The sequence below is a fragment of the Myzus persicae genome, unplaced genomic scaffold (genome assembly GCF_001856785.1).
Source record: "Myzus persicae strain clone G006 unplaced genomic scaffold, MPER_G0061.0, whole genome shotgun sequence".
NCBI classification, from domain to species: Eukaryota; Metazoa; Arthropoda; class Insecta; order Hemiptera; family Aphididae; genus Myzus; species Myzus persicae.
The window spans coordinates 138,007-159,082 of NW_019100725.1; the positions used below are offsets into that span (position 1 = coordinate 138,007).

The window sequence follows — 21,076 nt, forward strand, 5'->3', positions numbered from 1 at the left end:
TGAGGTGATAACGCGGTCGCAAGGCCGCGGCGTGTGTCAGTGTCCGCCGCGTCAGCTGCTGCTGTCCGCTGATGCAGGCTTCAGCAATGCTAAGACGTGAATACGTCGACTGCTGGAACTAATTCGTAAAAAATAACTCAATCGTATAATGATCTCGATTAATATTTAATCATGCACGTGGCGATCTCATTCGTCCTTATGAGTTATGATTGAGTATTAAATCAATAGCTCCTATTCATCGTTATTCATTATATTGTACTGTGGTAAAGATTTTAACACTACGAGATGACGAGCATTGGGAAATGGCTGAAACCTAGATCGTAATATTATACAAGTGATGATTTAAGGGCTGATAACCGGTCGTCGCCGATGCTTACTGCAGGAGTCGCAGCGGTGGAATCGGAGAGTAGGGAAATTAGTTTATTAAAATTTGGGATAGCTATGGTGGTATTATAATTGCGACGAGTTGGGGCCCGAGTAAAATATGTGTAAATGGGAATGATGGGACGATATTTCATCAGCGGCCGAACGCTTTTCGTGTTGTGGCTGTGGTGAAAGAAAAAAATAGAATTATTTTAACGTTTGGAATACGTCTTTGTCCCCTGATTATTATTATTTTTTTTTATAGTGGGTGGAGAAGTGATGCACTGAATCTGATATCTAAATTCTGAACAGTGCATGTCGCGACGACGACGCAGTATTCCGTTCGCGGAGACATTGTCTAGAGTCAGCTCCTACAGTCCTGCTATTCGTAGTTTTTGGAAATTTTGATGAACCACGTGAGTGGGAGGTGAGATCAATGTGAAGGGACGGCGAAAGGGATAATAATTCACCGAAGTCAAATAGACCACAGCGACATCTGTGCTTGCTGGTGCGTAGTGCCGGTGGAACGAAACCGCTGATTATGATTTTGGAGTTTATAACCCTGTTGAATTTGACCCACGATTTAGAGAAATATCTTTTGTTGAGCTGTAATATTTTCAAACTAGAAGCAGAGAAGCTATTTATATGCATTCAAAAAAAAAAAATGTTAGTTAATTATACCTACAACCTACTTAATAACATTAGTACCTAATATCGTAATTTGTAATGTATTTAGTACCTCATATTTCATATTATCTAAATGCTAGATGCCTAGGTTATAATATATTTATATATTTATATATTTTAAATGTTTTCTATGTGGACAAGTCTGTACTCTGCATAAGCGGAGATCGGGGGGGGAGGGCTTACGGGGGCTTAGTCCCCCCCAAAATAAATGATTTGAAGTTCAAGTCCCCCTAAGAATATTAAACAAACAATACCGTAATTTTGTACAGTTTGCAGAATTTTTTTCATTATTTAATATTCCTATATCCACAGTTATATAAGTGTACCTAGTACATTACATACACAATATTAAGTATTTACCAATTTATTATTTACGGTAACATAAAGAACAATTAAGTCACAATTCACAATAATATTAAATTGTGTTTATATAACTAATATTGTACATATTTTGTACCAATTGGCCATCTATATTGAATAACATATTATTATACCGTTCTATTTTAGATGGGAAAAATACTATTTCTTTTCCTAATTTTTGTTAATTCTCGAGAAGCGTAGCTATTATAGGACTATCGCTTTAGCTATATTAAACCTATCGTAAAGTTTATTGTGATTGAATGAATCGTTAACCGTATTGACCATTTTATACTAAATTATATTTTACTTATTTTTTTTTTTTTTTTATTTAAGCTTCGGCAACTGAGGCCATTAGCTGTAGGTTGTGTGGTACTGTAGGGTTTGGGACTGTAGGGGGGGAACACGTGTGTGATTTTACTTATTGTTTGATGTTCTTGGGAATACATTTCTTTTGAGAATGTGATTTAGATTTTAAATAAATAATTTAATTCAAATATGTTTAAAATATTTAAATTTAAATCGTTTATTAATTATTCTTTTTTTTTATGTTTGTAACTATTTAAGTTGTTATGATAACGAGTCAACGAGAACAATTTTTTATGAGTGATTTCATGTAAAAATTATAGTTTGTTGGGGGTGTGGGGGCAATGCCCCCACGGGTCTGTTTGTCATCAAATATTCGAGCCACCCTCAATATTTCACAAGATCTCCGCCTATGGTACTCTGTTCAATCGGCTATCAAGTGGGTACAACATTTTATTTTAATATTAATAGTGTATAGGTATTATAGCCTATAGGTATGCATAATTTTTTTTAAAACAGAAAACAATATTATACCATTTGATGTTTTGCAGTAGCACACTTGTACTTTTATACCTAGCCATTTTTTTTTTTTTTTTTTGGTTTTCAGTTTTCACTAAATTTTTAACTAAAGATTGTAAAATACTTTAAAATACTGTTTCATTAATCATTATGTTATATGTTTAAATATAATTATCGCCTATAACTTATTTTTCAACTAGGTAAGTAGATACTATGCTTAATAGATACTAATTAAGTTACTTAATAACTTTTTTAATATTTAATCATATAATCTCAATCTCAATGGTAATTTATTATTTTATCCGTCTTAAATCTTGAATTACATCTCAAAAATAAATATGTCTTTTAAAACCTCCTTTTGAGATATGGATAGGCAATAGAATATGCAGTATTGTGGTTACCTGCCTTATCAGACGTGATAAGTGGCAAATGTAAGGGATCTGACTTGTGGAATTGTGGATATCTATTCTTTAGAGCCATCTTTTATTAGAAATTTAAAACTTAACTAAATTAAGACCAAAAGTATGATGTCAAATTAACATAGTATTTTTAAATAACAATTTTTATACAAGAATAAAAATATTATGTCAAAAAAAAATCGAAAACTCTTTTCTACAAGATCTCAAAAATATAAAAAGTAAGTATTTCTATTAAAATCTTTGGTTAATCTATTGAATTTAATATTACAATTACTATTAAAACATTAAACATTTATTTTTATATTTTAAAATATGTTGAATCTATAGATCTTAAGATTAAAAATATTTTTTATTTTTATTTTTTATCATCATTAATTTAAGTTTTTCAATTATGATTTATTCATTGATCAACACTATTTAGTTTTTTTAATAAAACAATCTGGACCATATTTTTTTGAGGAAATGTAGACAATTTTAAAAGTGTGATGAAGGTAATATCAACCATAAACAACCATAAAAGTAACATGCATAGTTAAATAGAATTAAGGATAAGTGCAGTAAAGATGCAAAGAATATTTTGTCATGAACATCGTGCTGATCTTTAGGAATTAGTATGCTGACAATAGCTATTAAAGTAACACTACACTTGTTACTTGCAACAAGTTGCATCGTATAAGTGTAAAACTTGATCTACCAGCCACTATCTAAGGAGATAAAGAAAGTTACTAACATTTAAAAGGAAAATTTTCCCTAAAATACTTAGCTCTCCACAAATTCTAAATGTAAAATATGGGAGAAGGAAAAATAATGATTTAGAAAAATAATTTTACAGCAACCTAACTTTAAAATGCATATACAATCTAAATATATTTTAGTGGGCGGTACTGTAATAGTGTCTTTTTACTTTATAGATTTTTAGTTTTACCAGACTACCCCTACCCTCCCCTCCTCCAAAAAAAAACCCCCACAGTACTCCTATGGATATACCAACCATCAGTACCTGGTTAGAATAATAAAGAATTCAAAATAAGTGGCTGGATGTATTAAAAATGGCAAAAATTCATAACTTATGCCGGGTGAAAAATCTTGGTACCTAGTACAGAAAATATTAATTACTATTTCAACATAGTTAATGGGAGTACAAGTACTTATACATTTTATTATCTATAAATAATTATTCCATACTTGGGTTTTCCGTCTATATTACCAATCATAAATGATGATATTATTTTAAATTTCTTTTACTTATAATTTTTATTTTCAGGAGCATAGAAGAATGTACAAATATCATAGCCACTTCTCCGTTTTGGATACACTTTTCAGAAACTATTAAAGTAGAATTAAATGGATCTAATCCATCATCAATCCTGTGTTATGGATTAGGAAATTTTTTTGAGAGCATACAATCTAAATACCAGTTAGGTTTACTTTTAACAATTAAAAATGAATTTAAAGTGAAAAATTGTTATGTTTATGATCCCAAATTCACGGATGCTGAACGTTCCCATTTAGCTGAGATGGGATGTGTTTCACTCTGTGAAAATGAAGAAGGAAAGCGGAGTTTGTTACCCGGTACGTTTGTGTACATGCCTCATTGCCCGAAACAGCTACTAAATAATTTATTATGGGCAAATTGGAACAAGGAGATACTAACAAGTTGTTTAATTGTTTGCAATAGCATTGATCAAACAGTGACCTCAACTTTAGACCGAATATTAGATAAGTATGCTTACTATGTAAAAAAAATATCTCCACACGTCATAGAAAAAAAATGTTGTGATGATTTTATTTATGATGATGTATTCAACGATATGGCACTTCATATATTTCCTGATGAAAAATTAAAAGAACTAGAAAATAATTTTTGGGAACATGGTAAAGAACCATTATATGATACTGATGAGCTAGAATTTATAACAAAATTTGAGTGTATGTCTTTCCAATCTTAATATAGAATTATGATAAGTTAAAATAACAATTTGGCTGTATTTTTATAGTTCATTATAAATTATTATTTTTTTGTATACATATTTTGCTAATATTGGGTACTTCCCACTTGATGGTATATTTCTGACTCACATTTTTTTCTTCTGATTGTATACCAATTATATGACTACAAATTCAACTTCAACACTAATATTCAGTGAATAGTTGAGAGCTGTGTCCTATGAGTATAATAAATAAAATTTACTTAAGTTCTTAAAGAAAATAATTCAAAAATTAGGAAATAGACTTCATCCCAATTTATTCACACTAAAATATAAAAATCAAATAATACACACTAGTTGTAAATTTGTATTGGTATTATCACTTTTTTTTTTTTTAAGAAACTGTTGTGATGCTACCTTTTTTTGTTCTTACTTTTAATTTTAGAACAAATTAACCTTTTATAAAATTTCAAGTTAAGAAGATTACCTGTGTCGCTATGTTGGCTTTTTCCAATCTTTTAATTTTGATGTGCTTTATATTTTTAGATTCTAATAATTTACACGTTCTGTTAAATGTAAAATTGCTATGTTGCTATATGTAGGCCAGAGAGAGAAAACAAATGATGCACTGACATCTTAAATAATTTTGTTTTAACTGGTAGGTTGTTTTTAAATTAAAAAAATTATACCAAACTTTGTCTTTTATTTAAAGCTGATATTAATCTAGAATTCACAATATTTAATGATATATTTAATTCAATTTTACTGTATTAATCCTGTTATAAACAGTTAAATTCTTTAACCCTCTCAAATATTAGTTTGAACATATTACATAATACATTTCAGTTACAACATTTTATTTTACATTTCCTTAAAATATAATTCATATGTTATGTAAAAAATAATAATTATTCATATTCTTTTTTAATGAACTTGGCGATAGTGCTTAGTTGCATATTTGTTGTTCCTTCATATATAGGCCCAACCTTACAGTCTCTATAAAATTTTTCCTGTGGGTAATCCGTAGTAAAACCAACTCCGCCCATCCAGTCAATGCATACGGATGTAACTTTACCAGCAACTTCTACAAATGTACAACATTAACTTATGTTAAAAATTATGTGAGAATTGAGTATCAAAAATTAATTTTTTAAATGTTAATTGATTTAGTTTGATAGTAAACATATTCATTATTTCTGGCAATCGGTAAGTTACATAAATAACATAGAAGTATTTTTTTCTTTGAAATTTTACCTGAAGCGTAATATTTAGCCATTGCTGCTTCTTTAATAAATGGTAAACCAGCATCTACTAATCTTGCAGTATTGTACACTATTAGCCTAGCAGTTTCAACTTCAGTTACTGCTCGAGCAATTTGATGTTGCATAGACTATAAGTTATGATAAGTTTGTATTATACTGTAAATAATGTAATATAATATAAATCAAATACCTATGTTTAAACTTACTTGAAAATCAAATATACTAGAACCAAATTGTTTTCTTTCCAATGTATATGGTATTGTGTGGTCTAAACACCCTTGTGCTATTCCCACCATTTGTGCTCCAATTCCTATCCTTCCTTCATTCAGGAAAGTTATTGCTATTTTATAACCTTCACCAATTTCCCCGACAATATTATCTTTATGTACCTACATAAACATAAATTTGGTTTATAATTTAATCATTTATTTAAAATTAGCTTGGTAATGGTATATAATTTGTAACTGTATTTTTATACTTTGACATTATCGAAATGAAGGACACATGTGCCAGATGCTCTCATGCCTAGCTTATCTTCTTTCTTAGCCACTGAAAATCCTTCTTGTTCTCGTTCCACAATAAAGCATGTAACACCTTTATGACCCTAAAATAATATTAATATAGTTATTTCAACTGCAGAATATTCTAGTGAACTTTCCAATTGGAATTTAAAGTAGGTACTTTCTGAAAAAGTTACATAGATAATACTATAATAGTTCAAATAGTTGGCAAATACGTTGAAGTACTTCCCCCCTACCTTTATATAGATATATTATATATTAACTATAAAGTAGAAATTTTTAACCTTGGAAGGATCAGTGTTGGCAAAAACATAAAAAACTCCGGCTATATCAGAATTTGAAATCCACATCTTTGTTCCATTTATATAGTAGTGGTCTCCATCTTTTTTTGCCGTGGTTTTTAAAGCAAACGCATCTGATCCTGATGAAGGTTCCGATAAACAAAAACTGCTGACCTATAAAAAAAAAATGTTTTTTATAATAACCTATTTGTTTTATTATTAAATATTATCCTTTAATGTAGGGTGTTAGTATTTTATGAATTTTCCTCCAGGCAGCAAAATAAATTGTTAAAAAATTATAATAATTTCAATATCTGGGCACTGCAATGGTTTGTGATCAGTGATCACTGACCATATTATACATTCCTTTTTTTACCAAAACTATTACAAATACTTTTTTTTTACTTATTACTATTAGTGGCGTATACAGGGAAGTTTGGTATTTAGATTGTACCCCCATCCCAAAAATAAAAGATGTGTGTATAGAATTATAATGTTTAATTATACTGTAGGATTTCTATGTTCTTGTTGCCTATTTTCCAAATGTTAAAAAGAATTTAATTCTGCTAAACAATAAGTTTTAGATGGCATACGTCAGGGAAGCTTTAAAATTTAAATTAATAAAAACAAAAAAAAATCCATTCATAACATTTATTATATAGTATTTGTCGTTTAATTTCAGAGGATATGAAAAAATATTACCAACTTAACGTTGTTAGGTGGCACTTTATGCACATATGAGTGTATGATATAACTACCTCATTGTGAGGTCCACATACCACATGTAGTCTATATTTTACAATGTTCAATGTACTACGGCACTACGCTCTAACCTATTAAATTGATAGGTAGGACAGCAGCTGCTGCAGACGAGTTAATATAAATATATAATATAATATTTTAAAGGTTATTAATTATTATATATTTTTTGGACATGGAGTATAGACGGAAATCATAAAGTAGGAAGATAATAAGTTTCGACTTAATCTTACTATAATAATTTGTTTGATAACAATGGGTCAAAAATCAGTATAATAATAGCATAGAATAGTTAATAATCCGGGTATATAGTATATTATACGACCACAATAAATTATCCTGGTGTTCATTAGTAAAACGAATAATCAACTGCTCTAATTATTATACACTTTTCCTATATTACAAATATTACAATAATTGCCAATTAAATTTAAAGAATATTACCTGCGGGCTACGATAATAAAAACGATCTTGACTGTTGTTGTGGCCTTGATCAATGTTTAAACATAAGTACCTTTACCTAATATGAATTATATTATGTATATAATCTATAACTACTCTGTATTATATGAGGCTGAGATATAGGGTAGGTACCTACTTTCACAGATACCTAGTTATTAGTTATTACTTTATAGTTTATGTAAGTAGATACCTACCTACCTACCTACCTACCTACCTGCTAAATTTAGTTAAATGTAAATTGGCTATTGAATTCTGTCTATAACAAATTAACTAATGCCTTCAACATTTCGGTAAATATTTAGTTAAGATAGTGTACAATAGGTACAGGGGTAGCTGTACATTCTACCCCTCCCGTTGGCACGACTTTGAGTAGGTAGGTATATCATATAAAATATAAATACCTAATAAACATTAATTAAACTTGATATTCTAGGAAGATAGAAAATATTTACAGGTATTATATAATCACAAAAGACATTTTGTATGACTAGAAACTAAAAGTTATAAAATATAAATTAGGAATTAGGATATACCTACCTAGTCCTCTCAGGTTATAGGTAGGTACCTAATTTAATCGTCGAGTAAATAGGTATTCATATTTTCAGTGGTGTAGCGTTGGGGTTTAGGTGTTAACCCCCCCCCCCCCTACTGTGCCATCCTACCCTAATAATACATTTGTATTATTTAATATTTATGTACGAAAACTGTGAAACAATTGGTTTAATTGATACTACCAACTACCCCTACCTTCATGATCCAGGCCACGCGCCTATGCTACAACGTATTTTAATAAATTACTTACTTATTACAATTCTGAATTCATAACGATATTATATACCATGTTAAATGATTGATTGTACGACATGGTATCAAGTAATATAAGATATTACCTACCTACCGTTATTAGTTATTTACTAGTTTGGTACTTCAAGTTAAATTAAGTTTTGTTATAATATACAATCTATATTTTAGGTTAGGTAGGAGTACCCCTTAAGTACTTATTAGTTTGTGATTATAGGTGTCCTTTTTATTTCATAATTTTATTCAGTTAACGTTAACCCTATTAAAATAAAAAATTAAGCTATATACGTACAGTGTCTTGTGCCAACCGAGGTAAATACTTTTCTTTTTGTTCTTTATTGCCCATTTTTGACATAAGATTATTTCCTAGAGTATTCTGTAAATCAACTAATACTGAAACTGAGGGATCAACTTTGGCTATTTCTTCCACTGTTAAAGTGCTGGACATAAATGACGATCCAGATCCACCATATTCTGGATCTACTTCAATACCCATAAACTGTAACATTTTACAGACAAATTAGGTAGGTACATAATTATTATAATACACGAATATTTATTATTGATAATTTAATTATTATGATCAGTATAAGTTTTTAGAAAAATACTATTGGTAGAATATATTTACGCCATTTTCAAATAATTTTTTCACAAGTTCATCGTCAATTTTATGTTCTTTATCCATTTTCTTTATTAGTGGTGCAATTTGATCTTGAGAAAATTTCCTAACTGCAATCAAATAAAAACAGTTTAGGTATAAACCTAGTGTTTATATAGCTAAATTTGATTCTATTTAAATTCTAGTTATTAAATCGTATAAATACATTTGTACCAATACAGTATATATATTATAACTCTAAAATATAGCATGTAATATTAGGTACTTAGGTATATTTAGTGGCAGCCTGGGCACACATTACTTGGTCAGCTAAATAAAAAAGGGTCCTTCCACGTAGGTACAATTAAGAAGACACGGAGACCTAGAATAGCTAGAACATATTTTTCCATAAATTAGAAGGGGGAGCCCGTCGGCGATCGTCGTCTCAACCTCACCAGGCTGCCACTGCGAATACTGCCATTAAAATAAATGCTATATGACATTTATTGTTTATATATATATATATTGCAGACTGCATAGGCACCTACTTATATAACTATATAATAATTTATGTAAACATAGTTGATAGGTAGATAATAGATATATTTTATATTTAATTGTAAATATATCTAATATACAATTTTTTATTTTTATGAATTTTAGTTATATCTAAATAATATATGTATTTCAGTATAGGTAGTAAATTACTGATGTAAGTACAAACTACAAATGTTAAAGTAAATACATACCCGTTTCCTTAAAAAACTGTTCATCTTCGCTCAAAATAGATAATGGTCTCGGAGCATTAGTATGATTTCTTCTCAATTTATAGTTATTACTACAACTTGGAAAATTGTTAAATCCATTGACGAACATACCTGCCTAAAAAGTTAATAATATTAGGTATATATTTATGTACATTTTTGTTCCGATAACAATAAAAATAAATAATATTTATAAACCATTGTAAAAGCACCAATCAGTATGCGTGGTGTAAATGTACAATTGTGTAAGTCGTAACTCGTAAGAATATAGATATAACTCTATAAGATAAATTTGAAATTATTTCCCTAAAACACCTATTTGGTAGTTGTTATTTTCAGCGGAGCGATATATGCATTGATTTTACAATACCTATTATCACGATGTGTTTTTTCCTCTGTATGTGTCTAAACTATAAAGACACTTCTTATTAAAAAAAAAAAATTATCGGAAAGTACAATAATTTTTTATAAGCTTTTGAAGTCCAAATTTTTCCTTTTACCCTTAATGATTTATATTAATGATTTCTTATCAGACAATTTGTTATATTGGTATAATTCAAAAACGAATGCCCACAAATACTTGGAATTTTTAACAAATGTTTATTTTATCATTTTTTATACTTGGTAGAATTTAAAAAATATTTTGACTCTTTTGAAAATTGAAAAACTTTTTAGTTAGTTTTCTATAAATATTGATAAACAAATTTCTCTTTGTAACAAGCTTGGTTTTTTTCAGTTATTTTCAGGTACAATTTTATACTTTTGATGAATTTTATATTTATGTTTTTCTAAAATATTGAAATTATAACACATGACACGTTTTTGTATGCAACAATTAAAAGTTAGTATAAGTAATTTGTTGCTTCAATTTCTTTAAAAAAAATTAAGCCACCATGAAGCAGCGCAAACCTTGCTTGTATACATAGCGATTGACTTCAAGCCGTACATATAGAATACCTATACACCTATATATTATGTATTCAGCTGCCTTCACATTGCAGTAAATAATATTTGCCTAGTACTTAGTATACTAGTTCATTCAACTATTCAAGTACATATAGATATTGTATTAGGTGCCTACTACGTATGTAATCTTAAATGATAATTATTGTTGTTAGGTATTTTAGATTCTGTTTGGAGCGATGAATGAATTGATTTTTATTTTTTTTATTTTTTGCGTCTCTGTACACGATAAGTTGTCGAAATAATGCTTCGATTTTCAAGGTTAGGTTAGGAGGCTAGTTGTTGCCTTCGAGAAGTCAACAATTCTCAGTAATTTTGAAGCACGAAAAAACAAAAAAAATTAAGGAAAATAGGCATTTTTACTCAAAATCGGTTATTTACCAAATCTATTTTGATTTTTGGTGCAACTCTAAAAAAAATACCGTAGATACATGCAGCAATTTTCACTGAATGCTTATATTAGGATTTTCTATGCACCATACAATTAAAAAAATATTTTGATACATGTTGAGCTATTCAAATTTAAAAGCATATGAAATTTTCGATTATTATTAGGTTTTTTTAAACTAATATCGATAAAAAATGTTCGAACTGTCAAAAAACTTAAAAATGTAGTACAAGGTTCTCCGTAAGTTGTTATTAGTGTAAATTAAACAAAGTTTATCGTAAATGCACAATATTTTTTAATGAGCATCTGAAGTTAGAATTTGAACAGGATTCATGAAAACCACCAAAATTTGAAAAATTATTTTGAGTCTAAAATTCATACAAAATTTGTTTTTAATATCTTAGATTTGATAATCTAATACAAGATTGCTTTAACATTTGTCTACCTTTATCAAAACAAAAATGTCCATCCGGAAAGTTAGACATTTTTTTAAGTGTTTAAAATTCAAATGTTTACAATATTGGATATTTACTCGATTTTTCATGGAGCGTTTTTCTTAACTAGTTGTAATTCAAAAAAAGATAACCGTAGACACTTGGTTTTCCATCATATGTTTATTTTGCAACAACTGCAATAATTTAGTTATAAACGTATGCCTACAGTGTCTATTATAATAGCAGAGTCAAATGTCATATTATTATAATTATGAAGGAATTACATTAGGACTTACAAAATACCAACAATATGAATTATTCTACATTTAATTTAAATAATCAATTGAGTAGGTACATATGAGATATATTATTATTATTATTATTATATAGTAAGTACTTTTTGTAATTTATAATTTAATTTTTTTTTGTTCCCATAAATAAATTGTGTACAAAACATTAATATTATTATAATAATACTTTAATGACGTGCATGTTATATTATTTTCGTAAGAAATAATGTGATGAATAATTGCTAATTTATAATAAATATGATCTAGGTTTGAATGGTTTTTAATTGTATCATTTAAATATTGTGTATATTAATTAGGTATTCAATATTTGTATAAGTCGCATATTATATATTATTCAATTATGTAATAAATACATACCTTCAATTGACTTCTAAATATTATTGACCTCATGATGTTTTTATAAAACAAAACTAATTAAAATTAATTTCATACACCTACGTCTAAGGTCTAACACGCCCGACGTCAATAAACTGTATACTGTATGGTTTTCTACTTCAGAATCTGTTCAGTACTTCAATACCTGTACACGATATAATATGTTACTACTATACCTTCCTACTATACCAACAAATACTTTTGATTGGACAGGCTCAAAGATGTTTAAAATTCTCTAATCTTTTATCAGATATACCGGTTTAAAGTATGACGTCACACAAAAATAAAATATGTTTATGTATATGTTATATACTTATATATAATATTATATTATATGATATAGGTAGTCAGGACGTAGGTCATAGGTACAGGTACGTACTACATTCGATATACGTATACGTATACTCTATATAATATAAAAACATAGATATTAATATTTATAGCGTATACAAAAGTAATGAAATAATACGATTTAATATTCTAATTATATAAGAAGCTTATTAAACTATACTATAAGTATCTAAAAAAAAGTTTAGGTCATAATAATATACCTAACAGTATTTTTTTCTATCCCACCTATGTTTATTTATGATACAATTTTTCAACATAGGTACTATATTAAACCTCAATAATTATAATATTAAACATAGCAGCAAACATTTTATATTACTGTTAGTCTATTTTTTCATTGAAAAAAATTTTATCTAATAATAATAAATAATTTAAGTTGTATTCAATCAAAATCAAATTAAATAGACATTATAATAATATGCTGAATCTATTAGTACAAACACTACCTACTTAACATATATATTTATTTTTAGTGTTAATATTAAAATATCAATAATTTATACCGATGACCTATCTAATTCACAATTGTAATTATAAATATTTAGTATTTACATACCTAATACATTTTAAATTAATCAAAGGAAGCATACTTCGAGATTTTTCTAATATTTGTTTAATTGATTCATGTTCATTGGCTGTATAATAGTGGACTTCCGAGTCTAATAGCTATAAGCGTTTCACGTTTAGTATTTTAATAATATAATTCGAGCCAAATGTGACCACTTGGGTCACTCACTCTTTCGAATTCTCATCAAATATCTTGGCAGTATAAGTATATAGTTTAGTGACTATAGATACTGATCGTGATCGACAATGGTTATCAACGTTTTACGCTATAAATTAAATCAATACAATTGCCACTTGCTCGTTGGTCGATGATCTTACATTGTTATTCAATTATAACTTCAATATTTCATATATTTTATAAAACTATGTAAATATAAAATTGTATTGCTTTATCCTCATAATAATTTATTACCCAGTAGCCACTCGCCAACATGCCGTAAACCGTGATAAGCAGGTAATCATAATTATGATTGTATGCATAGGTACCACGATTAAAGAATAAAGATATACTCGTATCTTTAATCGTGATCCATACAGGAATGCGAAGTATTACCTACTACTTAATATAAGTAACAGACTACAATATACAGAGTAGGTATACACTAAAAAAGTGAAACAGAAATAACTAACAAATAAAAACTTTGTTCTAATCAATATTACCTATGTACGAAGTGCGTATCTACCTATATGTATTGTTTTAAATAAATAATTGACAAATAACAATAGGTAATCCATACGGTTGAGCGAAAGAGGTTATTACTTATTAGAAAAAGAATATAAGTTGTATAAAATCAAAATGTATTGTACCTGTAATTAGTATAATATTCCATCAACGGACATATACGACGGCCATGGTTACTCAACTACCTACACTAAAACCTATGTACCAGGGCCGTATTTAGGGGGGGGGGAGCAATGGGGACATTTGCACCGGACGACCAAATATTGATCTATTTAGGGGGTAGTCGTGGCCCCCGCGGTAACTCGGTGACCGGTGTAGAATTGTATCAATAAATATTTTTTTTCTGGAAAGAATGTGTTCTGTGACTCGACCCTTATGGACTTAACAGTGCAACGATAACGGATAAGTGCTAGCGCTTAGCATAGAATATAATTAATATTATTTTAACATAATCACGGTTGTAGATAGACAACCATGACTTCACCAAAAAGAATTATAACTGAAAATGTGTTAAGAAAAATCAAAAAAGTGGATCTATTTTTTGGTTGGGGGGGGGGGGCTTAAAATTATGGTTGACCTAGGGCGCAAAAATTGTAAATAAGGCTCTGCTATGTACCCAAGTAATAATACAGCTATTTAGGTTACAAATTGCCACACCCGAGATTGTAATATGTCATCTCTGCATTTTAACAATGCCCTTATATATATGCAAACTGTGTAGCAAATCCACAAAATAATAATAATACTTATTGTTAGTTATTGATTAATGTTACAATCTACAAGGTGATAACTATATTGCTAATTAATATGTGAAGTTTTAACGTAATAACACAAACAAATATATAATAATTAAACTAAAATTATGATTATAATTTATAATTTATAAAAAATGTAGATATGAGATATGAGAATAATACTTATTAGTAGGTAATAAGTTATTACATATTTGATATAGGTAAGTATTTAGTCATATGGACTATATTAATAAATTATATTATATAGAACGAATTCTAAGATTTTCGATGTTTTGGCTTGCATGCCGATGCACAAACCTAAAACCCATATAATATTATAAATTATAATATGCATTATGACAGCTACGACTATATATTATGATAAACAAGTAACTACGTAGGAACAGTAAATGCCGTTTGTGGCCCCCGCCCCCCAGTATCTATACAATATTTTAAAACAGCTATTGTAACTAAAACTAGTAAGCCATATAGCCATGTCGTCTTCTATTGTTACCTATATATTAATATATTATACGTTTTGCTGAATTGGATATTTCAGCCATGGCAAAAGCGATGCGCGCATAAATAGGAGTCTTTCTGCATGCTACCTATTGAGTTTTGGACGATCTGAAATTGTTTAGACCAGCGGTTCTCAAACTTTGTTTTTCGCGTACCTACCACTTATGTGTATTACTAATATGTGTCGCGTACAACTTATATTGTCTGTTTCCGTGTTCAAACTTTGTGACCTTTCATGTACCATCATTATGTAGTCTTCCGCTTACCGCTAGTTTGAGAACCACTGGTTTAGACCGTGAGTGTACCACTGTACCTATACTATAAAAAAAAAGTTTAATTTTGCTCGCAATAAGTGAGTTGATTCCCGAGACCTTTCTCGTGTATTAGTTGATTCCCGGGTCATAAAGAGTTACGTACGAGTTGATTCCCGGGTCATTAAGAAGTACGTACGAGTTGATTCCCGGGTCATTATATATTTTATTCAATATTTAGTAAAATATCCAGCCTATTGGCATAACCCAAGAAACACCACGAGGAGGTTGGCTGACAAGTTTCTCAAAAATGTTGTTTTTTTTAGTTTTTTCATATTTTGAAAATCATTCAATTTTTATTTATTAATTATTTATTGAATTATATTATTATTAAAAACATTTAGTAGTAACTAGGTAAAAAAATATAAAAAAATGTATTAATTTGGTCAAAATTTGTAACACATTGTTGTTATAAATTAGTATCTGGTAATGAGATCACCAGTATACCGTGACATCTCTTCTCTTAAATTTTTTTTTTGTAAATTCGCGCGTGGTCTCGGTGGATATAAGAGCGAGTTGTGTGTGACGGTCAAACTCTTTATACTGTCGTAAACTCTCTACTCTTGCAATCTATTGATAATTGATATACAATAATAGGGAATCAACTCGTACGCAGCCATTTTGCTACATCGTGGGCCCCGAGGTATTTTTCGATAGGGATGCGTATTGCGTAATTTGGTTGGTACATTTTTAAGCATGATGTAGACGACCCGCACAAGAAACGATGACTAGTTAGTAGTTATATACCTAGTGTCCTAGTGATACCATCTATCAGTAATGCATCAGTTGGTTGATTAATTCTGTTCAAATTTCTATTCTCCAATTGAAGTATTTAAGTATTTTTAACAAAATACTGAGACTTGAGGTATAGCGGCCGCCCAAAACGCGTCAATTCGTCATCATATAGTAAAATGGGAAAACTGCAGAAGGTCCTGGTGAAAAAATAATCTTGAGGGATTTTGTAAATATAGATATAGATATAGATATATGTATTATATTCTGAGTAATTTAAAAACTTGCTGCCAACAGTTTGTTAGTTTTAAGTTATAGCTTAGATTTTTTTTTTCGTTTATTATTTTTAAAATGTTTCAGCACATTAGGTGCTATTACAAGTACGATACATTACATTATAATTACGATTGCTATTTAATATTTACATTTATGTTAGTGATTATAATGCTATAGTAATTCATAGTTAGGTTTGATATTATTTGTTGGTTTATTTTTCATCTTCCGATGAGAGCTCTTCAGTGTCTGATAGGAGAATGTCTTGGGTCAGTCGAGGTCGCAGTCGCCTATTTTGGGTTTTCTTTTCTAGTTGGTAATGGCGAGCTCCGTCCGAGTCTTTCAGCTTGGCGTGGACGTTTTTAAGTTGGGTTTTAATCCAGATATTTATTAGGGATATTCCAGTATCATTGTACATTTGGCGATTCCTCATATAAAAAGGGGCTTTAAGACAAATTATATGGAATTTGTTTTGGAGGGTTTGGATTTTTTAAATTTTAGTGGGCGAGGGTAGCTAAGATTTAGGTGACTAATGTATTAAATGTGAAATGTACCGAATGAATTGTAATAAGTAATAATAATATAATTTATATAACTAAACTGTTAATGCATGACCAATGAAAAAAAAAAATGAGTACAATTTTCTGGATTCGACTCTGCCATTCTGACCGACTCTGGGTATGTTAGATAGGAAGACGAATTAAACCACTCAAGACAATGTGCGGAACTATACAACAAGTAACAACTATTGTTAACACTTAACAAGTATACAATGTAATTAATAATCAATAGACAATAATAATCATTGATAATTGATTAGGATACAATATAACATTCAAAATTCAAATTAAATCATTTTGGCGGTGATTCGTACTTTTTTACATTATTTGGTTGATACCATGGCTTATAAATACTCTATGGATGGCCATGATTGATAAGAATGATACGAAATGAAGAGACAAGAAAACCGGGAACACGTTAGAACTTATAGATACTCAATCTCAATATTTAATAATTATCTTATTCAGTTTTTATAGGTACTTTCCTAGTTAAAAAATTCATTATAAATCGTGTTATTATTGTATAATTTACATTTCAAAAAAATATTATTTCATACTTGTTTATAATCCCAACAAGTGATTTTCAAGTACCTTATTAAATATGAATACAGATACTCTTTGTAAGTTGTAAGTAAAAACATTTCATGGACCTACTAGTAATTTTAGATTACTTAATAAGATATTTGTTTATATCATCAATATGTATTTTATTAAGTTGTACAGGGAATCCAAGCAGATACGTTTGTCCAAAATGTGGAGCACCTTATTGTTCTTTAACATGTTACAAATCGTCTATTCATTTAGAGTGTACAGAACAATTTTACAAAGATTGTATTCAAGAAGAGCTAGGTGTTCAAGATTCGGAAGATGTAGGCAAGAGAGAAATGATAGACATTCTTAAAAGAGTGTATGGAGAAAATGAAGATTCTGGTAAATATTTCTTATTTTTAAAACTGAATAAAATAAAGAGTACCCATCAATGTCATAAATAATTTAAACTTTATGGCACCTACTTATGTAGATTGTAATTTGTAGCAATATTCTAACGTAATGAATAATAATACTAGTAACTACCTATAGATTGTATTAAAAATATTTAGTTTATAACATATTCATTTTTATTTAATTAAGAAGATGTTATATACGCATGTGTTGGCTCCTTCTTACAATTGCGTAACATAGCCAATTGTACACTCAGCAGATCACATTTAGCTCCGTTAGTTTAAAAATTAGAGTGAATTGACCTCCTATAGTCCTATGAAAATCAAAGGTAAGATTATTATCTAGGGCATCGCTTGGGCTTTTTATTATATTTTAATTTTAAAGCGAGTTCTGAGTATTGTAAAATTTGAAATTGTTGATACATTTTAAAATACTTACAACTTGCTTTAAAATTAAAATATGATTATAAGCTCTAGATAACAATCTTACCTTAATTTTTTTTAAGAGGTCAATTTACTCTAATTTTTAAACTAACTGAGCTAAATGTGATATTCTGAGCCTAAAATTTGTTATTTATGCTCTTGTATGATGGAGACAACACCTGCGGATAAAACATGATCTTTTGGCCATATCGTAACATTCCTATATTATTTAATATTGTCATTATTACTTGATAAAAAATATTTTTTAAAAAACCTTTCTAATAATTTAATTATTCTCCAACCAGATAGTATTATCATGATATTAACTCTACATGCATCTAATTTTGTTAAATATATTTCGTATTCATTTTTAAATTTGATTGTATAATTGTTGTACAAAAAGCTAAGAAAAAAAAAAGAAAAAAAAACTATTATAATTGTAAACTATTATTGTTAATTGTTGAGTATTTTTTTGAAATGTCTTAGTTTTGTCCCTCTCCCTCTCTGTTTTTAAATTCTGAAATCACTGTATTCTGTTATTTGATATTATATTGAACACTACTAAGTATATCAGTTATACTGCATATTATGTATAATTTAATTCTTATTAATAATAAAAATGACAAATTTGATCTTAAATATTATTTAAATATACACTTATTTGATTTAGAAAGTGATTCAGATGATGAAGAATTCACAGATATTAATGACCGATTGAATGGAATTGATCTAAATGATGCCGATGTAGTTTGGAGTTATTTAACCGATTCAGAAAAAGCAGAATTTGAACACCTTGTTAAGTCTGGTGATATCTCAAAAATTCTACCTCAGTTTACTCCTTGGTGGTGTTTACCGTAAATAAACTATTAAATTAATCTTTTTATATTTATCAAAAATTAATAATTTTATTATATCATAGGATTGAAAAACAATTAGTATCTGAAGTTGGTAAAAATATTAATGATAGTGAGATCCCAACTTTAATAACAAACATTCCAAAATTGTCTATACTTTCAGTAAGTATCTCTTTATATACTTGTTATTAAAACAATAATTAATAAATAATTGTTGTTGAATTACTTTTACTTTCATTTACATTTTAACTTTATTTAATATTTATGGCTCAACACATAGTATATTATGATCTAAGGTTTCACTTTATAAACCAATGTATATTATAAGTTAGAACATTTATTACATTTAGGGTGTATGTATACGTCATTGCTCCTAAATTAATAAAAAAAAATTTAATTTTCCATTCCTAATCATCTCCTTCAGTAACAGTATTGTATTCTTCATTCACTCCTCAAAGGGTTAATATCTATTGATTAAATATCAACCTTTAGTGTTCTTGTAATGTAATTAAAATGTTTTGTTTAGAAAAAATCTCCATCAGACTGCATTCAATGGAATTTAGTCAATATAATTACTCCATATGTGTTTTTGATTCGGTATTATAATGGAAAACATAAATCATATTTATCAGAATTCATCAACGGACTTTATAATTTGTCAAAAAATCTATCTCTTAATCAGAATTTTGAATCTTATGACATAGCTGTCAAATCTGTTGAGCTTAGTATTCAAGAGGTAATAAATAATTTTTAGTTAATTAATCATACCAACAATGAATACTCAGATAACTATTATGTTTTATACTATTTTGGTTTTCAGCATGAAATGTTTAAAGGTTCTCAAGAAGGTTTTATTCTCATAAATAACGACTTGGAAACAATATTTAGTAATGGCTTAGATTCCAACTGCAATTATAACATAAAATTAGCTTTGTCTGATATACATAATTTACTGACAATGTATAAAAATGAGCAAAAAAATATTTCATTGAGTATGTTAAAACATAATTTAGGCAACAAAATTGTATTTGTGTTCTATATTTTGATTATTTTGTTTGCAGAAAAAACAGAACAAGGTGAATTTAATAGAAAGTTTCCTGATGCTAAAGCCACTTATTTAATACATGTTGACATTAAGAAAGTACGTTTGTTATTGAAAAAGATTGAATATTTTTTATCTTGGGCGGATGAAATTAAATTATAAAAAAAACTACTAAAATTATTAATTTTATAATTTATTGATTTTAGTTTAGTTCATATAATATATTTGGAAACCGTGTCAAGTGAAATATTTTTTGGTTTTAAACTTTTAACTTAAATAATGTTTTAAAAATTATTTTTTTGGAATTAAAAAACATGTCTTATGTACTGATGAAAGTACAATCTTAATTTAATATTCTGGTACTTACAGTTTTATTTTTATTTTGTTCACTCTATTTTAGAATATGCTAATATTTGTTAAAGATAAGCAGTATATTTTGTATATTCTTGATTAAAACATAATTAAATATTTTATATTAAAGTATTTTGTATGATAGATAAATTCATTGTATTTACAATGGAATTATTTGTCTATCTTTTAAGTTATAACCTGAACATTGTACATACCTAAGCAGTATATACCTACAATC

The 21,076-nt window shown here is 28.3% G+C and overlaps 3 protein-coding genes across 4 annotated transcripts; 2 read left to right on the plus strand and 1 right to left on the minus strand.

Annotated features, from left to right (window-relative positions):
• Positions 1–2,638: 2,638 nt before the first annotated feature.
• Positions 2,639–4,925, plus strand: LOC111042673 (SRR1-like protein). Its single transcript, XM_022327357.1, has 2 exons — positions 2,639–2,869; positions 3,916–4,925. The coding sequence occupies exons 1-2, from the start codon at positions 2,817–2,819 to the stop codon at positions 4,598–4,600; spliced, it is 738 nt and encodes a 245-aa protein (XP_022183049.1). The 5' UTR covers positions 2,639–2,816; the 3' UTR covers positions 4,601–4,925.
• Positions 4,926–5,262: 337 nt separating this feature from the next.
• Positions 5,263–12,593, minus strand: LOC111042672 (short/branched chain specific acyl-CoA dehydrogenase, mitochondrial). Its single transcript, XM_022327356.1, has 9 exons — positions 12,481–12,593; positions 10,013–10,145; positions 9,294–9,394; positions 8,958–9,164; positions 6,647–6,817; positions 6,320–6,445; positions 6,048–6,230; positions 5,834–5,969; positions 5,263–5,663 (listed from the first exon to the last, which is right to left on the minus strand). The coding sequence occupies exons 1-9, from the start codon at positions 12,511–12,513 to the stop codon at positions 5,488–5,490; spliced, it is 1,266 nt and encodes a 421-aa protein (XP_022183048.1). The 5' UTR covers positions 12,514–12,593; the 3' UTR covers positions 5,263–5,487.
• A 5,005-nt stretch (positions 12,594–17,598) lies between these two features.
• On the plus strand, positions 17,599–20,655 carry LOC111042687 (zinc finger HIT domain-containing protein 2). 2 transcript variants are annotated; one of them, XM_022327378.1, is made up of 7 exons: positions 17,599–17,847; positions 17,943–18,157; positions 19,262–19,445; positions 19,511–19,607; positions 19,972–20,181; positions 20,266–20,437; positions 20,507–20,655. In XM_022327378.1, the coding sequence occupies exons 2-7, from the start codon at positions 18,112–18,114 to the stop codon at positions 20,647–20,649; spliced, it is 852 nt and encodes a 283-aa protein (XP_022183070.1). In that variant the 5' UTR covers positions 17,599–17,847; positions 17,943–18,111; the 3' UTR covers positions 20,650–20,655. The 2 variants fall into 2 exon arrangements, with proteins under 2 accessions (XP_022183070.1, XP_022183069.1); XM_022327377.1 differs by having other exon boundaries at positions 17,600–17,854.
• Positions 20,656–21,076: the final 421 nt, after the last annotated feature.